Below are 17,321 nucleotides of genomic sequence, written 5' to 3' on the forward strand. Positions count from 1 at the left end.
GAGGTACACACAGTCTGTGTAACAGTTACAGAAAGTGAAAAATGAACTGAATATCTTCTTCAGGGTAAGCAAGGTGCAGCTTTTCTGGCCATGCCCCAGAGACTGCACATTACCAGTTAATGTTCAGGAAGAAGTGACAAAATGCTGCTTGGCCTGTCACTGACTTTGAGTTGTGCTTAGACTCAGCCATTTGCTGAGATAGTCAAAGTGGCAAGGTATATTATAGCTAGCTTAATGCTGTGTATGGATATTACCACTTTCTTTGTCCTTTTAGGGAGGACCCCACCAAAAAAAACCAAACCCTTCAAACCCCACAGGAAAACGTTGAGTTAGATGGCTGTAAGTACTTTATGAGGCACAGGATAATACTGTAAACCACTTAGATCCCTATAATTACAGGGTAATATGTTTCCTAAGCCAAATAGAAGTGATAGAAAATACTATGAAAATAGTCAGTGATCTGTTATGATTGTTTTAGTTTTCTTCAGCCTAGCTTACATATTGTGGAGCTGCATACTTTCTGAAGTTTACCGATGTTCCTTTTTGTAGTTGAATCTTGGGGTTTACAAACTAAGCAGGGGTTGTGTTATCAAGCAATGTAGTAAGTCACCCAGGGAACAAAAAGCTTTGCTTGGTTTTCGTATGCTTCCTTCTACTCAGAAGTATTTAAATAGTACAAAAACATGTAACGTCCCCATCCTATTTCCCCCAGGCCCTACAGTTCAGGATGCAGTATTTTCCCTTCACTTTAACATGGATTCCCAAAATGATTTGGTAATCACATTAGACCTGCATGAGGCAGAACCAACAAAATCCTAGGTGCCCCTGCCCATGGCAGGGGGGTTGGAACTAGATGATCTTGAGGTCCTTTCCAATCCTAACTATTCTATGATTCTATGATTTCCAATTTCTGTGTGAAATTCTATGTAGTATCCCCTGCTTGAGGACCTCAAATCAACATGCCTTGATTACTCATAATAGTTGAATTTAGGCTCAGCTCCAGGAAACTTCCACTCTCATGTCAGAAATAGATTTTGATATTTGCATCTGATTGGGTTGGTATGAAATGTCATGCATCATTCTAGTATGCCTCCTATATAATTATTGTTTTTAAGCCCAAAATTTCTGTCAAGTTCAGAAATACGATTTTAACATTGGGTGTTTATTAGCTGTTGAGTGACATAAAATGTAAGCTTACTATTCCAAGAACTGTATTTTCAAAGGCTTTGTAAATGTTGGTGTTAGGGCTCTGTCCAGTCAAGATAAAGGTAAAATATTGTGGGGCCTTTGAGGTCTTCTGTCTAACTTGCTAGACAGAAGAGTGAAGCCTAAAACTTGTTGTTTCTGAACAGCAAGTTCAGAAGTAACAGTTTTCTGGAGTTACCTTGCTTTCAGGTCTATGCAGTCTTGGCCTTTTGGCCTTAGATTTTGAACAGTATGTTCAGATTAAGTAGCTTTTTGGTTACTTGTTAGGGAATTAAAATAAATTGTTTGTTTGTTTTTGCCACCAATCATAGTTAGGATTGAAGGTATCTGTCAAAACAGTTACTTTAACATGTTGAAGGTCTTAATGGAAAAACAGTGGTGTTCTTTTTGTTGTTGTTGCCTCTTCTTTTTCCTCACAAGATAAAATGGGTGTAACAGTTGTAAGAATTTTTATTCTGAAGTTCAGCATGAGGGAGAAAAGAATAAATGGTTAGACACCAGTCATGTCAGGGATGGTAAAAAAATCAGCAGTGTTAAATAGGAGGATCTAGAAAATCCTCACAGTTGGGCTGGAATATGCGCATAAGTGAATTCAGTGTTTGACTGTAGAGATTGTCATATTTCTCAAGATCAGTACATAATGGAAAGCTAAGTTTCACCTCAAATCTTCAGTTCTCTCATGCTGCAACTTTCTGTGGTGGCAGTCTTGTGCTGTGAAACATCATATCCAGCACCTAAAAGACTAGGACATCAACCTGTTGATGTGCTTTTGACATGTTATCTGTCAGACAGTGCTTTGTTTCTAGAACATGTTTCTGTGGACTGCTCTGATTAGGTTGGAATTTTTCATGTGTGTCTGTAAACATCTGTCTCCTTAATCATCTGAAGGAGAGTGTTATGTGTATTAGACACATGTTTTCTTATTCTTAACCACTGCAGTGGTATCTCTAATTTCCTTCAGAGTTCCTTTTCTCCTGGCAGGAAAGTTGAGAGACTTTGTTAACCATCTTATCAAGTGCTGTAGCCAGGAGACAAGGCAGCTCAAGGCAAGTTTTTGCTTGGTCAGCTTCCAGAACATGTCTTTGTAGCTGTAGGATAAGCACTTATCTGTAGTATGTAAAAACCTCATCTGGAACTATTAAAAAATGTTCACATTGCTGGTGTCTCACTATATACTGCTCTAGTTTTCTCTTTTTTTCTTTTGAAGTTTCTGTTTAAAACCAAAGCCGTTCAGTGGTTACCTGTGGATTTCAGAACTGTGTAACTAAATCCCATTTTTGTGTAGCTAATAGGTTAAGTTTCAGCATGATACAGGTTGTACGTTTGCATTTGGTATAGTGTGAGTTGGGGAAGCAGACAGGGCTACTAAATTAGTATAAAATTTGATGTATAATGTTTGGTGTGTTTTTGGATATTATTAAAGAGATTAACACTTTTTCCAGAGGCGACACATACACATTTTATGTGTATCAGATACATGTCTTGATTCTAGGCATCCTTGAGGTTGGCACAATTCAAGCTCAATTGCATGCCTCATTGTTAGTAGTAGTTAATACCTATGCATTTACTGAACAACATTACCAGTTCTCTCTTGAGCTTTGTCTGTACTAAGAATTGAAGTATAGTTGTTCATGCTGTAACACTTTAGAGTTCATGGATTGAGTTTTAAAAATACATACGGAGAAAGCACCATATGCAATACGGATGTATTCGGAATGTATCAGACACTATTAGTAGTTTATAGCTTTCAAGGCTGTTTTACCAAGATAAATGTTGATCACAGTTTCATTAGTGTTAAATATTGAGAGGATGTGGATGTTGTGGCACCTTCCACATCTGGTGCCCTTGTTGGGTTTGCAAATGGCTACATAGCAGTGTTACTTACTCTCTCCGCAGATGCTGGCAGTTGGTGCTAGTGGTTGTGCCCACAAAGCTTTCTTGGGTGGGAAAAAATGTTAAGCATTCCTAAAGACTTAAATGCTTTATTTAGGACTCAAAATGGGCTTGTTACATCATGTATCCAGTGGGCTAACAGAAGCTCTCTTTTGTCTGATATCCCATCTGTAAGACACAGCACAGGTACTGGAAACCTGGTTTCAATGTGGCGACTCTAAGCTGTCTGGAACACAATCATAAATGAAGCTTCAGTGCTTTAGTTTGCTGTTGCCTCTCTTCAGAGAGATACATAAACATGCATCTTGGCATGTTCATGTCCCTGCAGCAGAATCTTCCCAAGACTCTCCAAGGCTTATGATACTTCAGCTGGTGGTTCATGTTACAGGTATTTCTGTACTGAAATACAAAAACAAAATGATGTCGGGATGTAGCCAAGGTTAGAATTTGGCACTACACTCCTGCAGCTAAAATATGTATCTTTGAAGTTTTTAATAGTTTCAGAATGGTTCTTTTTTTGTAGTATGACTTAATTCTTAATGTTTGAAGAGTGCTTTGAAGTTCTGAAGATTAGAAGCACTGCTGAATTAATGACCATTAAAATCTGACAAGTGGCTACTCCAAGTAATTAAATTGCTTTGGTATTTTGAACACTAAATTTACAAGGCTGTAAGAATCTTGAGTTTTATTTAGGAGTTATTTGTATATCCTGTAGAATCTTAGTATACCTGAATATTCCTTACATACTAATTGTATTTACTAAATCCAAGCTGCATAGAATTATTGTCTTGTGTGTTCAGAGGTATCAGAATTTAGAAGTCAAATTACTTGATACATTTTTCTGCTTGAGTACATAGCCTTTCCTGGTTGGCCAGCTGCATTACTTAACAGGAATAGTTGGAATGTGGTTTGGTTACTGTTAATTTCATATAGCAGTGGTACAGCAGTGAAGGGTCTAGGAGTATTTAAAACCAGTTTGTACAAAGAGACATTATCTCTTATTAGATGAATAGGTGGATAGGAATTGTTAAATAGTGTTTGCAAAGTGAATCAGCACTGGATGAAGGACGGGTTAAATGGTGTTCATTTAGATTTCCTTGGGATTTTTCTTTTCCTGTGTCATTTTGAAAAATTGGTTTGTATTTCTCTGTGTGTTGTTACTTGCATTATTTATAGTAAGTTTTCTTACCTTTCTTTTCAGAACAGTAAAAGTATTCTGGTGGTGTTCTGATGCTTCATAAACAGAACATCTTTTTCAGGAAATGTCTAGATACAGGCTAGTGTTCATATTTTGGCTGTGTGTGTAGTTTACTCAGTATGAAGTTTTGATTTGTGTAGTCAAACGCCATGGCGTTGTCATGTTGTTGTATAGTGACCAGCTCTTCCTGCTGTATCTAGACTAGCAAATAAATTGAAAAGACATTCTTAATGTTTGAAACTGGTCTTGTTATCACCAGAGAAATAGTTCTACTTCACACCTGAAAGTCTCCTTTTTAGTACTAAAATACAAGCTCCAGTGCACATTTCCCTCATAGTCATGGTAGTTTTTTGATGACAGGTTTTTCAATCCATGTTTAAGAGCCTGCTATACTTGTGTATTATGTGCTAAATAAAACAAAGAATAAAATGTAAAACAATACTGGTGTTTCAGTGAATGCATTTCTCAGACTTGTTAATTTAGTTTTTTATAAATTATTTTGGTGGCTAATGCATTTTTCAGTGCAATCATAAACCTCAACTTCAGCAGCTTGCTAATGGGTGTGAAATAGAGAGCTCCTGACCTTCTCTGCTACCTTTCTCAGACTCTGTTAGAAGAAAAGCTTGCAGGTAGGCCCAGACAGGGGTCTGTACCTCCAGGAATAACAGCTGTGGTGGGCTTCAGCCTGGAGATTGGAGACTGCAGACTTTTGTTATAACTTCATTGTGGATTAGGGTATCTGGTTTTATCTCCCTGAAAAATCACTAATACTTCATGACAGCCAATGCTCATTTCATTTGCATCTGCTTTCTGTGAGCAGTTATCATTAGAAATGCTGCAATAAAATTGGTGCTGTGTCACACATCTGGAATGGAATTAAAGAGGCAGACAGGATTCACACTAACAAGTCAGTGTGCATGGAAAACTGAAGAGCAGATGAGGAGAAAAATACAGAAGAAGATAAAGCTTACATTAATGTGAAGAGGTGAGAATAGTTATATAGTAGTCTGAGAGCATGCTGTGCTGTAATCTTTACAGTTAGTTATGGATTCCTTAACTGCTAGACGGAGCCTATGGCAAATATATGATAAATCTTAACTTTGTACTAAATTCAGGTTGAATATTATTTATGTTCTGACTATATGGTGGAAGACATCCCTCTTCTACATCCAGGTGAATCTCAAACTGGTGTTTGCTCTATAGTCCTCAGCACTGTTAAATTATACTTCGCCGTCTGATCTTAATTTCCTTACTATTTTCCCCTGAAATGAGATTTATATCACCAAAGTGTGTCTTTGTCTCTCTGCTCTGTAAATTTGCTTTAATAAATTGGATAAAAAGGTACAGTTTCAAGAGTCTTGAGGGACAGATGTGAATGTGTATTGGGGTGAAATGGTGTTACCCATCCGAGACTGAGTAGCCTCAATGCAATTGTATTTAGATGCAAGGGAAAGCATAAGTGAGTGATGCTGTGAATAAACAAGAAATCAAGTGGGTTTTAGCCCCATTTGATACTTATATCCAGCTTTGTTGGGAAAAGGTATTTCTTGTCCATTCTCTGACACTCCTCATCTTCCAGCAGGCTTAAGGTCTTGGTTTTCCCATTTTAGCCCAAAAAGACAATGTATATGTAAAGAATTCATTTTCTAGTCACTTTTTCTTCCGTTTAACCTACATAGTGGTGCTTTAATTCATTAATGGTGTTTTTACAATTGCGATATAAAGTTCTGTGAAACAACCAATGGGAAAGCTAAGGACAAATATGTATTCCTGATGTGTGAATATGAAGTTAACATTATTTTCTTGCCTGTCTCCCTTATAGAATGTTCAATAAATGCGAGTGTTTGTACAAAATCTGAGGGTGGTTGAGCTCTATTAGGCTAGTCTGTTTGCTAATAGACATTAAAGTAGTTTTGCTTTAATGACAATATAGTCATCAGATGATTTCTGATGCATTCTGGCTGGCTGGCTGAAGTTTTAGTGAAATAAAACCTGCTTAAGCTGGACAAGGTGTTAAGTTCTTTCAAGTCTGTGTTTGTTATTAGTGTCTTAGCTTGTTCTGGTTCTTATTGTTAAGCATAAAATGTTATGTAAGTATAAGGTATTTCTAGCAAATGACTGACTATTTTTGAGGGGTTTTGTTCATACTATTCCAATTTGCAGTATCACCTCATGAGAATTATTCATTGTAGAGTCCAGATTTAGGGAAGGAAGTGAGAATTACTTTATTAAAAATATGATGAGTAATTTGTGCTTCTTTCACCATTACGCTGAAGTATCCTATAACACAGTTTACAAAATACAAATTAAACTGTCACCTGAAGTAAAACTGCAATGAGATGTAATTTTCAAGGTTGATGCAGCTGAAACTTGGTGTATATTACACCTTTTAAAAACTTCCTACCTGTTTCAGCATAGTTACTTTTAAGGTGTTTTGTCGGTTTCTTGTGCAGTGTTTCCCTGAGGAGGGAGCTTACTGCCCCTGCAAAATAGCTTTTAACAGTTACAGCAACAAAGTAAAGTAAAAAAAGATCAATATCTCATTTTAGAAGGGTGTTTCAGCAAATTGGTTTAGAACTGCATCTTGACCATTCATGTGGTTCTCTCTTTTTAAATTCTACTGTAATATTAGAACGGCCACTTATTCTTCAGCTTGTATTAAAATTGGTTGTGTTTAAGCCAGTAGCTGTCTTGGTTTGCAGCTCTAATTTATGCAACACTTAAACAAATTCAAAATTCCAAATACGTAGTTTGAAGACAAAAAAACCCATTGCATATTATGATTTTTTTGTTTTGTGTTCTAGGTTGTGTTAAAGATAATTAAACATTACCAAGAAGAAGGTCAGGGGAATGAAGTGGTCCAAGGAGTCCTGCTGGGTCTTGTGGTGGATGACAGACTTGAAATCACAAATTGCTTCCCTTTCCCTCAGCATACAGAAGATGATGCAGACTTTGATGAAGGTAATGGTTACAGTGTTGAAAAACTTAAAAAAAAATTCAAAATCCATATGTGTAAAAAATGATTTATTTTTTTCCACAGTGGCCAAGAACTTTGTATATGATCAGAGAGTGTTTTTGTTTGACTTGAGGCACCAGTGGGTTGCTTGCAATGCTGTACTGAGTATCCTGCTGAAAGCTTGTCTGTATAAGGAAAGTTATACAGATAAATACTGTATTATGTGGACACACTTACTTTGGATTAAGACTGTCCACACAGGAAGTTATGTTAGTCTCCAGTCTGTAATTCATACAGATTTTAAAGCTTTTTATAAAAATGGCTTTGTGTGTATGTGTCTGTATACATACATACACCTATGGACATTGTCAGATATATAGATTGCCTCTCTGTGGATTTATTTGTGTTAAGTACTCATTGAAAGCCTGGAGAGCAGAGCTTTGTAAGTTTCATAGGCTCTGGTTAACTTGAAATCTGGGTGATCTTTTCTCCAAGTGAGCTAGAAGTAGCATCAGTAGTTTCTATCTTGGTGTTTTCTTGCTGATCCTAATGATGTTTTGTTAGTGCCATAAAGTCAGTATAATTGGCTTGACACAGAATGATATAAAATTTATAAAGTCAACTTGAAGGGCTTTCAATTCTAATCTTTGCAGTGTAGATATATGTGTGTGTTTAATGATGCTAGTAGAAATGCTTCTTAGGGCTTGAAGAGAGACAGTTTAACTTAAGAGTAACTAAAGAGACAATATAATCAAAATAGTTGTGGTTGGAAGCTTAGTTCTATCTAATTTTCATAATTCAGTTTGAGCAAGATTACTTAAAGCATAAACTGCCTTTTCTAGCTTATAATGAGATTAGATATTATTCAATTAATATCTTATTACAAAAGTATCTTCAGCCCTGCCTTTTAAAAGAGAGAGCATTTTAAGAATTGTTTGCAAGTTGGTAAGGTTTCTGAGCTGTTTATTGCTTCTGTTGTGGGATTATACAATTTGCTTTATTGAAAAAGAAAGAACAAGCAAAACACAAGGGAATCTGAATTGCCTTACGTTAATATGGTGCTTGAGTCAGAGCTATATTTTATTAAAGCCTAAAATATGTCTTAAAGATTCATTCTTTTCTGGAGCTCTTCAAAGAGTTGGAATAATGTGCATTTTTAATTATAGCCCATCTTTCAGTTCTTTGTGTAGAAAATGGCTGAATTATTTCCATGTAGCTGATAGGCAAGCAAGGAGTGGAATAAATTTTGGTTTCAGAGGTAGATTCATCTCACTGTATGGGGTGAGATGAAGCTGTAAGTCTGTGATCTGGCATGCAAGGTTCAACTGTTCCTGCTTGGAAGAAACCTGATTCCAAGAAAGAGGCTCTTGTTACTGCTCTTTTTCTCTTTTTAGTAAGTAGTCAATAATCTTATTAATAATGTGCAAAAGGCAATGCTTGTGGAGCTTCTCTCACCTGGAAGCCATGCTAGAGGGATGCATCAGTGTCACTGTGATAGTTTCACTTTTGCTCTGGCTAGGGTTTGCTCTTCTTTCTGTGCCTTCATCTTCCTCAGTCTCTCCTGTGTGGTTCATAGAGTTCTTTCTGTATTCTTCTCAGTGAAATACACTTAGACAGAACCATTCAAGAAATGCACCACACCTTCATTCTGCTTTTCCTTTACTCAGGGCCTGTTCAGCCCTTTGACCTATGTAGTAGAGGCTAGGGAAGATGAAAACCCAAATAAAATGGCTCTTGAGGTTGCCAGCTTGAGCATTAGATACCTTTTTAGGCTGTACATAGAGTTGCTTTCTGTCTTGCCAATGTGAAAAACAATAATGTTTTATAAACGCTTCTTGTTTATTTTCCCTGGAGCCGTGTTTCCCTATGCAAGCATCCTGCCAGATTTTCAAAAGCTTCTTTTTTTCTTCTAGATACAGGTATTCCAGTAGAGAAATCTGTTGTTACATGCTAGAACTTTCAAATTCAGGATGTTAAAAACTAAACCAAGAAAGGCATCTCCCTCCCTGCAAGACTTACATGTTATATCAGTATCATAACTGGCTTTATATATTTGCACAAATTCAGATCCAGAGATGCAGGAGGAATGTATAAGGGTGTTGATACTTTAGTGCCTCTGTCACCCAGAATGATGCTTACTGTTGTTATTGGTCAGAAGAACATTGTATTGGCATTTCTTACTTGGTGTATTCCCCCTCCGCCTTGTCAAAAATTCTGGAATACGACCGATCCTGTTGAGATTCCAAGTTGTTGGGCCTGCAGAAAGCATTTTGCAGCAGGCTTTGGTCATACCTGATCTTATGTTAATGCAGGGACTGTTGTATTGGCTGAGAGGCCACACTACCCCAGCTGCGCTTCTCCTGAAGGGAGGAAACAGCGACTGTGGTATGGTTGTCTGTTGGCAAACTCCTAATCTGCTGCACTGAGAATTGAATGGATAGACCCCAAAAAACATTTCTTCCATATCATTTTGCAAGAACTCTGGGAACAGGTCACCCAAAAATATTTGTTTGCCTTGTGGTCTCGAGGTGATCATTGTTAAGAGAATTGAGCTTATGTTCTGGAGAGTGTTATTTGAGCTAGCAAACTGTTGGATAATTGGCAAGACACATTTAAGTTAATGCTTTCCTTTTTCAAACTGAGCAAATCTAATATAAAACACATTTTTGAGAGTGCTAAGAAAATATCCTTAATTTGAACTTGAACTAGGTATGCATGACATTTAAGAATCAGTTTGATAAACATGTATTTCTAACTTGTTAGCAGCAACCATTTCTTCTGATATGCTTAGATATGCTTCTGTTAGGGTGCCATTTTGTCTCTAGCTGCTAATGCCTGAGGTAATACTAAGTTTTGACTACTTGCTGCAACAGAATTGCTTCAGAAATTATTTTTTTGATTAAAGACCCCCCCCCCAAACATACCCAGACTCGTTCTTTTAAGGCAAGAACATTTTTAGTGTACTTTGGACTATATCTAGAAACTATGGAAAACATAAAAGTTTTTTTTAGCTTCAAGTAATTCTCATTACAAATCTGGGAGGATTGTCTACCATTCATGTGAATCCACAGGTGTTTTTCATCTTACAAAGTTTCTCCTGTAGTGTTGTCTTCCTATGATCCTTTTTACAAAGTGTCATTGTTTGATAAGGTTTTCCTGTCAGGGAAGTCTTAAAACACTTTGGCCTGTTGCAGCATGAGATTTTTGGAGGGGGTGAGAGGGTTCAACCCAGCTTTTTGTGTTAGAAATCTGTAGGTGAAGTTTGGTTGATGATGTGTGAGCTAATGGAGGAAAATCACAGAACAGGGTATGTTGTCAAGTCTTCAGCAGAAGATGCTTTGGCACGAATGTTTTGGGGCTGCACTCTGGGCTTTTTTGTCAGGCATTTCTTTTTCAGATAACTGTGTTTCCTTATTACTAGTGCACTTAAATCTTCATAGGTATAGAATTTATTTCTCAAAACGCAGGTATTTAATTTTAAGGACATTGTTGTCTACAGGCAGAGCCCCTATTCCCATGCGCCTCCCTCCCATCCTCCAGCTGATGGATTCAGCTCTTGTTTAGGGAAAGTTGGATTTCTGCTGTAAGGATTTTTGGCTTAAACATTTCTATGACATGATGCAGTACCCCAGCTTGTGGTTCTGGAGGTAGTGTTCTGAGAATTGTTTTCACTTCAGAGTGCTCGTAAGCTTTTTCTGAGCATAGTTTTGCTTTCTTCCAGTTGAGGTTTACACAAAAGGTGTAATGCATGAAGTCTATTTTCTGTCTAAGAAATAAATGTATTAATCTTGACTATAAATTTTGTATCAAAGTGACAGGTGAAGTTCAACCCTTTGCACTTTATTGTTTCTATATTCAGTGCTGTTCACTGAGTAGCTCTTCTCCCTACTTAATGGAAATTTATATTCCTTTCATGGAAAGCAACTGTTAAAAATGTAATATACATCTTGTAATTCATGATCTTGTGAGACATTATTTTGATAAAGTATTTCAAAACAGATTTTATATCAAGCTGGTATGTTTTAGAACCTTACTTAGAAAGCTGAGATAATAAATTAAGAGCTGTGGTAATTATGCCAATAGAAACTTTGAGACTGCTGTATAATTATACATCAGAGTAAGTTCTAGAAGGTTGTAACTTTTTCTGCTTTTATAACTATGCAGAGTGTTCATTAGATTCCCTCTGAAATGCCACAGATGAAAAGATGAGGCCACTTTCTACATACCTCCCCCAGCCCCAAACATAATTTTACCTTCTTACCTGAGATGGTTAATTTTTCAGTTTTCAGTTTAGAAGTATCTAGATGATTAAAGACTCTAGTATCTGCATTTTTCTGTGCTGTAATCTGTACTTAGTTGTATCATCAGTCAGTAGCATCTAGAAGTAACATAGTGCAACATTTCCACAAAAACGACATTTTCTTTAGCCTCAAATGCAGTTGCATATGGAGAAACATGTCATAGCTTGTATACAGTGCTTTTACATGGGTTTCATTGGCTAGGGGTAGCAGCAGCTACCTTACACTGCTGAACCTTACCTCCAGAGTTGTTAGTACAGTAACTTGCGATATATGGCCCTTGCAGAAACAGAAGGCTTCAGGTAGCTAAAAGGAACATGCTTAGAAAAGTTAATTTAAGGTAGAGCAAGGAACTGAACGTGTCCTTTTGATCTGCTGCTTGCTGCAGTGAGAACTCAGAAAGTGTTGGCTGTGCTGAAGCCTCTTCTGTTTTATTGAAGGCCTTATTCTTGAGTATGTTTCTTGAAGCTGGTGGTCTGCACCAGTTTGGCATTATAGGGACTTCAGGACCTAAGTCACATGAGTTCTTACCTTCCCAGCATACTGGGAAGTGCAGTGTCTCAGTGCAGAGGTGTGGTGGTGTTTGCAGGACTGTTTTGGCTTTTTAAAAAGCATCTTCAGAAAACAGACTTCTGTCTTGCGGAGTCAATAGTTAATAGTGTAGCTCCACAAACAGCCTTGTGAGTACAACCAGAGAGGTAGTATGGAACCCTAAGGGGCTTGAAATCCCTATATGGTCAAACCAGCATCTCTGAGACAATATGTAGGTTGATACCTTTTGCTAATGTTGCTGTAGAAGGTCCTGATGTCATTAAATCAGAGTCCCCTATTTCTGTTGATTCATGTCCTTTCTGTAAAGGCTTCTGTGAAGGCTGAATTTTGCCAGTTTTTCTTGGGAAAGCAACTTTCAGTTATTCCCATAGTATAACTCAAAGGTTTATCATTGTAGGCAGGTCTTTTATTTCTCTCATATTGTTTCAGGACAGAACTTGAGCATGCTGCTGTAACTGTGTTCTGAATAGGCAGATGCAATTTCAGCTGATAAATTCTTTGCTGTTTTCTTTTGTTTAGGTTTATTCTCTTTAGGTATCACAGTTGGCTAAAATAGAGGTAGTCATGTGTATTGTCTGCTATTGTAGGAAAATGGAATGTTTATGAATTGCAGAAATCCAGTTATATGAAATCAAAGTTTTATTTCACTAACTTACAGGAACAAATGATCCAAAAGCACCTAAATCACTGCATTGGTTCTGGCTCCAGTTATAGTCCGTTTATCAGAATTCTTCACCTGTATTTTTCCTAACTTCCTTCACTTAGGAAAAAAGCCATACTACGTAAATGTTATCAGTTGCAAAGTGCTGGCAAAAGCCCATCAGGTTTGTGTGTGCATTTATGAGTTTCACTTTGTGCTATATGTAAAAAGGATATTGAATTCCAAGTTGGATTTTTTTTTAATTGATCATTTGTGTGTAAGGAATTAATTAAATAGTCTGTAGACTTGGTGAGGATTAATTTGTGTAAGGAATTTAGGTGGTTGTGGCAGAGGGTGGATGGTCATTTGTTAGACACTCAGAACTGTCTCATCTTGTCTTCCATGTTTTGGGTTTGGTTTTTTTAATGTGAGTGGCCAGAACTGATAATGGAAAATACTGATTGGCAGAGAGTTTGGTTATTATGTGTGCTTAATTGTCATGTTATAAGATGTATCATATAACCAAGGTTCTTTAATAAAGCTGCTGATCACACCTTTGTGATTTACCTGTCCTGAAGGGAAGCTAATATTGACACTGTTTGTATAATTGTAATGGTTCAGTGGAGTAGCAGGCATGCAGCATGATGATGTTTTGTTAAGTTTTCGTATTGTGCTGACTCACCTCTTCTGGGTTTGTCTTTATTGGGCAAAGAAGAATAAATTCAGATAAAAGGCTGATTTTCAGTGTACAGTCTAAAGTGTCCTGTGTATACAGATACTTGGACACGTCTGTGTCACAAACAGCAATGTACTCAAAACTATGCTTTTGTGATAAAAAGTTCTAGGAAAAAGTGCTTTTACTTATCTTGAATATGACAGAGAGAGGTTAAGAGTACGTGTGTACATCCTCATCTCCATTTTAAAGCTCTTAACTCAGCTTGTGGAGTGGTAGCAGGCGGTCTGGAAGGAGCCCCCGTTAGAGGGCACTCGTACCCAGCACACCAGCTCCGGCTGGCTGCTGCTGAGCCAGGAGACCTGGGGCTTGCAGGCAGGAGAGGGATAAAAATCATTTTCATCTGATAAGGTTCATATAATCTTTTATACAAGTGAATTCCTTTTATACAAGTGAATTTCGAAAATATGTTACAAAGTGCATTGAATTAAATGCAGCTCTACTGACTCAGTAGTTTTTTGTTTCTTAAATCAGCCTAAATGTGCTGCGTGTTCTAAGGAACTATATAGATAATTAGAATTTTGGACTCAGACTTTTGTGTGTGTATGTACCTAAAAGCAGAACAGGAGCTTTCTTGTTTTGCAAGTTCTGTTCTTCATGTCCCAGTTCTACCACATGTAACTTAAGGAAGAGGAGATAGCGCTTGTGGTGGGACTTAAGGTTATTTAAGAGGGGTTATACTACTGGACTGTGCAGACTTTCTGAAGATGTATATGAACTATTCCTTTTCTGACAGTATTGCACGAAATGCCTGAAATGCTGTGTTTATTGCATTTCTGGATTTTCAAGTTGATTTTTTACTATAGGGACAATGCTTTAAAATGGTAGGTAAATCCCATCGTTCGACATCTAATTTTGAGTAAGAAAATGAGAAATAATCTTGCTCTTTAAAGCACCAGGCATATTGAAGTTTTATTTAAATTCAGTTTCATTAAAATTTTGTTGCAAAAGAAGTTTGTGTTATAGGCTTTTAAATGCAAAAATTTACTATGTGGTGGTTTTGTTGGTTTTTTTGTTTGTTTGTTTTTAAAGGAAAATGTATTTTCATGGCATTTTTACTTGAGTAATTTTAAACACAAAAACTCTATGGTTGCCTAGATTCTGATAAATCCAGTCATAGGTTGTTTGATTATTATATTTTTTAATAATCCACAATTGCAGTGGGTATTATTGTCATATCTAATAACTTCCACACTGAAGTTTACGGAAAATTATGCTTAAGAATAATTGTTTAGTAATTCTAAAAATGAAGTTAGACAAGCATCTATTTTCAGTGGTAGGTAGTTTGCTGTATGTAACTGTCTCCTCTCGGCATTGGAATGAGCTGGAAGATTGTATCCAGCTCAGTTTTGCATTTAACTATTTCACTATTTGCAAGTTTGCAGTTGAAGCTGGGAGGTTTTTACTTCGTTGTTTGTGTTCTACATTAGTTGTTTGCTTTATTTATAATCATGATATATGATAATTTAGTTTGCTACATGAGTATTTTGTATAGTTTTGTAACACTTGCAGGAACACATTAATTTTTATGTAATCAGCAATATGAAAGTCCAATTTATTTTACCTGCAATTTAGGTAAAATATTACAAATTATCTATTCCGAATTTGATTTTTTTTGCTAATATAATGAGCTCAACTTTGACTGAAGACATAAAAGTGCACAGAAGAGGAAAACCAATTAAATAATAAAGTATGTTCAGATGTTTAATATTTGTTCTTTGATTTCAGGCATCAGTCTGAGTTTTATGCCTGTATTACAGTTTGTGATTTGAAAACATTAAGCCTTATGCTTACTGTTTATTAGGGAAGAGAAAATGTTCAGGTCATTTACCCTGAGTACTCAAAAGTTTTAAAAATAATTGTTAATGAGTTACAAAAAAATCTGAAGGTTATTTGTTTTTTGCAGGTTCATTTAATGTTTAATTTGCTCTGTTTTGGGAATATGCAAGAACCATGACATATGAAAATATTTTGTATTCCCCCACACTTTAAATCACACAGATGCAAATGACTGTTTTTATTTTATCATCAACTTACGGAAATATTATGGTAAATGCTGTCTAATGTGCTAGTTCCTATTAAAAGCAGAGACTCCCAAGTAATTCTTTTAGCTGTTCTACTACAGATTAGTTTATGAAACGTATTGCTGTGAACATATGGCAAAGATGAAACCTGCTGGCTTCCTCCCTCCCCGCCCCAGATGTAATGTATCTTTAACTAAGCATTTCAGCTTTACTGTACTGCAATTCAGGAAAAAAGTCTGGATATAACCGTTTGTATATTAAGGAAACAGTTTTTTTCAGGCAATTGCTATTATGTTTAATAGATATCCTGGTAGATCCTGTATCCATCTTGCTCCGCTTGAGATAGGTGTTAACTTGGGTGCCTAAAAGTTAGAAAAGTAGTAGCTTTACACTGCTTTGGAGGAAATAAACCTTCATCCAGAAGGCAGCTCAGACCACGTAAAGGTGGTTCTGTCAAATCTGCTAAGTTTTCATCTCTGGTTATGATTCTTCAGTGTCAGACAACATACTACAGGAGTAGACATTTCCATTAGGATGCCTGGGTCACTCTCACTGTGCTTTTTGCATGTGTTTTCACCTGTAGCATGTCCTTTCTTAAGAGACTGATTGCTTGTGGTTCCTCTGTTCCCTCAAAGCTTTGGACAGTTATTTTGTCTCTACGCTTGTTCTTTTGTTAAGACTTCTCCCAGTGTGACTGGATCAGGTGGAATATAATGTTCTTGAAACACCTTCTTATTACCTCTTTTTATTCCCCCTCTTTCGCTTTTTGGTAATGCAAGTATGTAGCCATTTCCTTCCCTGAAGAATGCTGCAATAAACTTGAGGGAGCTGAAGAAAAGCATGGCAAAATGAGCAAATCCTACGTGCTGGTATTTTTTTTTCTGAGAGCCAAAATGAAGGAAATGCCTATAGCCCTATTGAGCAACAAGTCAAATCAATGCATCTGGGTGAAAAATTATACAAACTGGTTGAAATAAGTAATAGTAGTAAATGTACAAAAATATTTGTGGTTCTTGTTTCTTGCTCCATGATGTTATGTTCTCAACTGCATAATCTAGAAAAATTATGGACCAATTTTCTCTTCTGGAAGAAAATTATACATACTAGAGGTATAGAACACAATAAACCCAAGCAACTTTTGTGTTTATAGTATTTATTTTCTTGATTGAAAGACAGAGACATGCTATTGGCCCAAAGTTCACTACTGAATATTGAATTGAATACTTAAGAAACAGACTGAAATCCATTTTGCTAACAGGAAACTGACTGCAGCACTGCAGTAGAAGTGATAAGAAATTGATTCTCAAAGATTACTAAGCAGAAAGGATTTTGCAGAGAAATACTAGTCTTTGATAGAAAAGAGAAAAATCCTTAGTGAATTTTAAGTTTATGTCTATATTTTAGCATTACTTATGATGAATATGTGTTGTTAACTCCAGCATTGTTGTCAAAAATATATGGAGAAACTGAGAAATTTCAAGCTGAGCAGATCATGCATTTTGCTGTAGTCTGATAAGCCAGTGTATTGAATCTTAACAGAGAAATAACTTCTTTAAAGCTCTACTGAAGATGAGCAGGGTGTATGCATAGCTGCATGTGCCATAGTGCGTAGTAGCTTAAATTTATGAAACTCCTTATTGACTGTACCTACAAATGTATTTATTGCAGATAAGATTGTTCTCACCCATCTAATTTGAAGACATTTACTATATTTTGGTTTGTGGTGTTGGTTGAAAAGTTGCTGTAGTTTGCTTTGTAGCGCTTGTCTTTTGTTTTACTGTTTGCTGAATACACAGTTATTGGATTACATGCTTCAGTTCA

At 36.5% G+C, this 17,321-nt stretch overlaps 1 protein-coding gene across 1 annotated transcript in view; it reads left to right on the forward strand.

Annotated features, from left to right (window-relative positions):
* Nucleotides 1-17,321, forward strand: part of EIF3H (eukaryotic translation initiation factor 3 subunit H) — an 85,205-nt gene that overhangs the window by 13,195 nt on the left and 54,689 nt on the right. The window contains exon 2 of the mRNA XM_034063535.1: nt 7,102-7,258. Coding sequence (XP_033919426.1) covers nt 7,102-7,258 — 157 coding nt within the window. The remainder of the gene's footprint in view (nt 1-7,101; nt 7,259-17,321) is intronic.

The sequence above is a fragment of the Melopsittacus undulatus genome, chromosome 1 (genome assembly GCF_012275295.1).
Source record: "Melopsittacus undulatus isolate bMelUnd1 chromosome 1, bMelUnd1.mat.Z, whole genome shotgun sequence".
NCBI classification, from domain to species: Eukaryota; Metazoa; Chordata; class Aves; order Psittaciformes; family Psittaculidae; genus Melopsittacus; species Melopsittacus undulatus.